Source organism: Atta cephalotes, assembly GCF_000143395.1.
Source record: "Atta cephalotes unplaced genomic scaffold scaffold00004, whole genome shotgun sequence".
Taxonomy (NCBI): domain Eukaryota; kingdom Metazoa; phylum Arthropoda; class Insecta; order Hymenoptera; family Formicidae; genus Atta; species Atta cephalotes.
This window is the reverse complement of record NW_012130068.1, coordinates 1088620-1095511: the sequence shown is the minus strand read 5'-3', so window position 1 is coordinate 1095511 and position 6892 is coordinate 1088620. Positions and strand designations below refer to the sequence as shown.

Here is a 6892-nt window from a genome sequence, read left to right as displayed (position 1 = left end):
TATATATATATATATATATATATATATATATATATATGTATATAAATATATATATATAAAACTTATTACAAAGTGCACAAACTTTATATTTCATAAAAGCAAAGCTCGATAAATAATGAAAATTATTTATAGTTGAATCTTTTTACTGTGGACTGCGCGAAATGAAAACATTAAATATTTTGTAACATTATACTTAAAAAATGCATTACAATTAAAAAATACATTAATTTTTTTTTAGAAAACTAAATCACATTCTTTAAATTCTTTCAGACAAAATTCTTTGTAAAAAGTTGTAACACTTTTTCTAAATTAGGATATCATTGAAAGTTCCAATGGATCAAAGTATATAAAATTTCTAATCCTATAAATAATATATGGAATAATGAATTCATAAATTGTTAATAAGATTGAAATGATATTGAATAAAAGAAGTTCATTATCTGAAGACATACGACTAAGGAAAATTCGATGCAGAGTAACAACGCGATGAGAAGTCCGAGTGGCAAACTCAATGAGTCTTATAGAAGGTTCCTTTGAGCATGAGAGTCTCACCACGATCTACATCAACATCGGACTCCTTGCGTCAAGTGCTCACACCCAACCTTTATTCTTCGTCGACCCACCTATCTACCCTATCGTTGGTACTGACACACATGCATCTCCTTTACAAAGTATCTGTGTATCTTAGGGCCACAAAGCGGAAAGTGCCACCGCCATCGTCGGACGAGGAAATAGAGAAGAGGCACATAAGAGAGAAGAAAGACTTTCGAAGATGAAAATAGCAACGAAGCAAGTCAATCTATATATTTAAATTTTGTTAAATTTATCATTATTATCATGTTAAAATTTACCACGACATGCGATTCAGAATTTTTGCAAAATTCACCAACTACAAAATTGATAAAAATTGAGTTATATGACCTCATATACTAAAAAAAATAACATAATTCTCTCTAAATAATAAAGCTTTTAATAATTTTATTTTTTATGTAAAATATTTTTGATTTTACTTTGTATGATATAACTGTTTCAGTATTTATTTCCAATCCCTCATAGTTTACAAATCATTAGTCTCTCTACATACTTTTATTTAAAAAAAATTACATCCAAGACATACGAAAGCTGGCTTAGTTGGGTGTGAGACACCCTATATACTTTATGAGAAGTCAGAAAAAAGAAAACAGATGATCATGTGCGAACGTGACTAGCAAACAAAAGTAAAGTCACGTTTTCAGGAACGCCCCGAAGAAAGGTGTAGCTAATGGTGGACTTTTTTAACCTTACATTACACGACGGTATGATTCTCAAATATCATTTCATTCGTTTTAAATGTACACTGAAGATATCTGTTTACAATTTTTTAATTACATATAAAAAAATATATACAATTTCAAAAACTATTCTCATGAAAAAAAAACTTTGTACTGTTATGCAGTTTTTAACTTATTTATCACATAAAATTTTTTTTCATAATTGAGAATTATTTTCTTGCAAACTTAAATATCTATAAAATTTGTTGTTAATATATTTTATTAAATATCTTTGTATGTATTGATAAATATATAAAGATTATAAGATTATTAAGATTGTTACGGTAGAATAGGGAGGGGAGAAGGGAGGGAGGGAGGAAGAGAGGGAGGGAGGGAGGGAGGGAGAGATTATAATTATTATTCAATTCCAGTTTTAAATATATCAAATTAAATATTATAATCAAACTATAAAAATTTGCAGCCACATAGTAACAACGGTTTTGTTGAAGTATCCAAAAAGCTAAAAGCAGATTTAAAAATAATTTTGTTGAATCATCAAAATAATAATGCTCAAGCATGATAAACAACAAAAGTACAAAAAAATTTTGATTTTATCTCAGCTTGAACATTCTACATAATTATTTGGATCCAATAAAATTATTTTCAGCTCTGTATATGTAGCTAAATTTTTAGCTAATTCAGCAAAATCTTTCCGTGAAAAGATTACAACTATGAAAAATTTTAATTTTATAGGTGATTAAATTCAATATTTGTATATTCAAACAGAAAAGAAACACAAACTATGAAGACTACAATAAAAATTATAATATTACGATGATGGATTTCTTTATCAATACTTTTGCACTGTAATCATGTAGCTTTCAGCTGTAAAAATAACAATGGCGATAAAAATCTTTTCTTCTTCCTTCCATTGTCATAGCATTGCGCGATTGATAATGAAAATCGTTTCTACTTTACTCCGTCCTAATAGAGCTGGAGTCGCATTAAAATCCAGAGAATTGGATTTGGTCACTTGACATGAAATCGCACTTAGTTGCAATTGTACTATATAAAAGCGAAGCGTATGGCCGATTCTAACGCGGATACGTATGCACATAGAACGTGGTTCGTTTTATGCGTATACACGCGACACAACTATACATTTTACAATATACGACTCGGATTGAAATCAAGTTTGGACATGATCCATCCACGTTTACACGCGAGCAAACACGTAATCCATATAGTGCACATTAGTCGAGTCGCAGCTGGCGTATACAAGACACTAAAAATAAAGTAAAAACAATTGTTATGAAATTCGACTATAGTTGATGATTCTTTTGATTCCAGTTGTATTGAATATATATTAAATTAAGCCTATATGATAATTAAAATGTTTATCTTTGATTAAGTAGTAATTGAAATTAGAAAAATATATTTTCTCACTATTGATTTTTATTATTAATAACTTAATTATAAAAAAATATTCATTAATTTTTATAACTGCCATTCGGATAAAAAATTCAGTCTTATCGTTTTCATATGCTAATCGCAAGTCAAGCTGTATAACGATTTTTCTGCTGTATGCGAATTTTAGGTTCGCAGGTCAAGAAAGTCCGGTTCACTTTCGAAAGCTTTCCAAAATTTTCTCCGCTGGAGATGAATCCAATAAGCTGACGCAAAGGAAGAGGACGCAAAAGAAGAGGAAGGGTGCTGTCCCCGAAGCGGAAGAAGTGGCTCGTACGATGCTGGTACTGGCTGCTGGCTTCCTGAATAGAAATTCAGCAGCATACAATCCCCATTATCCCTCGATTTGAAGTTCCGCGACAATGGAATCTCTCAGACGCGCCGCGCCGTGCCCGTCGTCGTCATCGTCGTCGTCGCCAGCGTCGTCGTCGTCATCCTCCGACTCAGCGTTCCGACATACAAGCCGATACCGCTTTGCCAGACATGAAATAGATAATTTCGACACGTCCATTTTCATGCTTGGCAAAGAGATGAATCAGCCTTCGGACTTGGATATTAAATTGTCACAGAAAAGCACTTAAATGTATTTACATTATCATACTTCTGACAAGTTCTCTTTAAGAATTCTCTCCAAGATTTCTCTCTACAGATATTCTTCTCTTTTTTTTTTATTATTCTCCTAACTATACGCAAGAAGACAAAGTTATTCTAGAAACAGATATTTCCAATGTTCTTGAATAAACTAGATTTTGTTTCAACATATTAATCACAATATCCTAAAATACATAGTGAAAGAAAATTTCAAGCTGGTGCTTCGCAAACAATGAAATCATTACTGCACTGCGATTAGATAAAAAAAGAAGAAAATGATAAATTGAAGATTTTTTTCATAGTAAGTCATAATCATCTTACGCAATTCGTAAGTTAAAATTATTGTATGGAGGGTCGCAGACGGTGCAAATGGAAAATTAGAGGGCTAAAACCAGTAGCCAGACGGAATATTTGCTAGGCAAACGAAACACGATTACCAGAAGTACTACCGTAACTGAGAAACGAAGACGTGTACGCGAAGAGAATAGGGGGGTATTACATTGTTTGTCTTACGTACGTATTACCGTAAATGCCTTATTAACAATATTGTCTGCGCTTAGGCGTAGTCTATATACGGCGTAGTCAACAGTCTGCTACTTTTATCCCCTTGTGTGCACAAGGTCGGCATGGTCCTACAGACTACCATTGTGTACCAGCCATAGTAAACATTACCTCCATAAAATGGACGATGGAATATTACGTACAATCTCCCGAAGTAGTTCGCAGTGATGATATCACGTAAAGAAAAATCGCGGAAGGGACTATAATTTCATAGCTTTATGATAGAGGAAGGCGGTGACGATAAACCCGACTTTTATTCCCGCGGTTATATCACGGCACTCCAATCTGATAGAACTAATAAAGTTAAAGATTAATGGTACAACGCCCTGTATCCGGTATTCTCAGTTAAAACTAACGTCTTAGCGCACAACGGTTATTTTTAAATGTCACTGACGAGGTAATTTGAGATTGTGAAATTTAGATGATAAACGTTATTTTTTGATATTTACTGAATTATTCTGTATAAAGAAAATTTAAGACATACACGATCTGTGTACGCGTTTATAGCGTAAAAGCGAAAATGCTTTGAGACGAGCCGCGTAAAGAATCTATTTACACGTCGACGGAGTTTATCAGCGAAGGGTATATCGAATCTCGCGGAAAAGCATCGAGGCAGCGATTAAGCCTTAGAGGGAGAAGAGTTGGCGAGGTAGAACGCAGAAACAAGTTGACAGAGGGACATGACTCATAGGCACATTTAGAGCTGGAACACTTCAAAGAGTTGGTTGGGTACCGGTTCACCCCGATGAACCGGTGTATACCGACGCGTTACAAGAGCGCGGTAGATCCCTTTCAGATTTAATGTAATGTAAATATCTGCGGCAGTGCAAACGCTTGGCTTTTCGCCAGTTAATTGGCCGTGTGACTGGTCGATGCACAAAGCCAAAAAAAAATCTCAAATAGCTCAATAAGCGTAATTAATATATTACAGGAATTATAATCAAACGTCTAACAAAAATCACAAAAGAATAATAAGTTTTTCATTAACTATTTTTTATAGAACATTTTTGAATTAATTTTTTAAATGAAAATAACAAGATAATAAACGAATTTTGTGTTAAGTATATGATTTTATATATAAATAATTCAAGAAAATAAATATATGAGAAAGAGAATGAACCGAATCATAACTTTTACAATATTATGTAATCAGAAAGTATATTAATATTACGTATTTACGTCATTATTATATTACTATCTATATTTTACTTTTATTTATGTTATATTTCACATATACTATATACGCTTGGCTCAAAGGATCCAAAATTCATCAAGTTTACGTGAATAAATCCCTTGTTCTTACTGACCCTCTAACCCTAACATAATGAACGCCTTTGTTTGACAAAACAAAGCCTGCACAATCCCCGTAATTAACTGACTTACCTCGAAAATATATCTTCTGTAATTGAAAACTGTAAATTCCCTCACAAAAATATAAGCGTTGTAAATGTATAAAAAGATAAAAAAACAAAGATTTCTATATATTGATATATAATATTATTGTTAAAAAATAATGTGAATTAAAAATTAAACGATAAAAATCCAGAGATAAGAAATAAAAGATTTTTTATAGCGACCAAACTAAAAATTCCATAAAAATTTACATATGTATTAATCGCCTAGAACATAAATTACGATATTGCAAGCGAAATATTATAATTATATATGATATTTTAATGCAAGCAATCTGTCGCATTTCAATTAAACAAAGTAACAGAGATGTCATTACTTTGTAACTCACTCATCGCATTGCATGACAATAGTTTAGGTGCAAAACTGATTTTCAAAATAAACAACAATGCCATCGCTTCAGCATGAATTTCATGACAACAAGCTACTTTCTAGAAATCACTTCTCAAAATAAACAAATCCCTTACCTTGCTGCACGTAGAAGACCGACTGCCTGTTCCAAGTTTCTTTGTCGCATTAATTTCTGGATTCTCTTCATAGCATCTGCTCTATAATCAGAAACAAAAAAGAAATCGTAGACGATCGTATATACTTTCAATCATTTCAACAAATATATCAATAATAACGTAAATATAATTCTTCTACTTAATCATCATAATGTTAATATGTACTTTTGATCGTCGATAGGTGTGTCTAAGGTTGCATCAAACGGCACCACTACAGGTATAACGGCATCGCGCATAACAGCAGATAATTCGGGACCAATAATATCCCAACGTTCTTCCAAAGTAGGAGCTGTTACATTTTCCTGAGTAGACTCTGGTTAAAAAAAATTCAACAATTTTACGTTAAATTATCAAATTTAATTTTAAATTCTTCTAAACAGTCAATACAAAAACAAATCTTACTTTTTTCCTTTTTAGTTCTTTTTCTCTTTAACTTTATTTTTTGAACTACGAGATGTTGCTGGCCTTTCTGACAGTAGTGTTCAAGTATTTTCAGAAATGTATGAATAGTTGTGATAAGATCCACTAAGTACTGCCTAAAAGATAAGCATATTCATGTAATTACATTGTTTTAAGCCGATGGTAAACTTAAACCGCTTTCCTTCCTTCCTTGTGACAAGAAATTAATTCAATCCTGCTACTCGCGCATTAATTTGTCAATTTAGTTCCGGCAACGCGCGCTACCGCCATCAAAGCTAAAGTTTGACGGAACTGTCGTCCTGTTTTCGTCAGCGTCCCTGTAACGTCAAAGTAGCAGCAACGTGGCATTGCGGTACGTCGCGCCACCCTTACATTTCCGTCGTGGAAATCCGCGCAAAACCCGTCAAACTCGTAGCAAGTTGAACGCCCACCGCCTTTTCCCATTTCGCCGGCCGGAAGGTCGATAAAAGTTGTTTATTCCGCCGAACCGTAGAAGGGAGGAAGAAACGGGTGGGTGTGAGCGCGTGGTACCGAGACCAGCCGCCGAAGAAGAGAAATAGTCGAAAAGGAACAGCATCGGAGGGAGCCAGAGTGGCTTCCTGGCTGGTCGAACCGATTGATCCGAAAGTGAATCAATCTGTCTGCGGTAGATAAAACTTTCGGTAAAGAGTTTCTCTCTCTCTCTCT

The 6892-nt window shown here is 33.6% G+C and overlaps 1 protein-coding gene across 1 annotated transcript in view; it reads right to left on the bottom strand.

Moving 5' to 3' along the window:
• Positions 1-6892, bottom strand: part of LOC105625884 (protein timeless homolog) — a 110613-nt gene that overhangs the window by 96574 nt on the left and 7147 nt on the right. Inside the window, exons 11-13 of the mRNA XM_012207193.1 lie at positions 6188-6321; positions 5951-6098; positions 5747-5827 (exon numbers count right to left, since the gene is read on the bottom strand). Of these exons, the coding sequence (XP_012062583.1) occupies positions 5747-5827; positions 5951-6098; positions 6188-6321 (363 nt within the window). The remainder of the gene's footprint in view (positions 1-5746; positions 5828-5950; positions 6099-6187; positions 6322-6892) is intronic.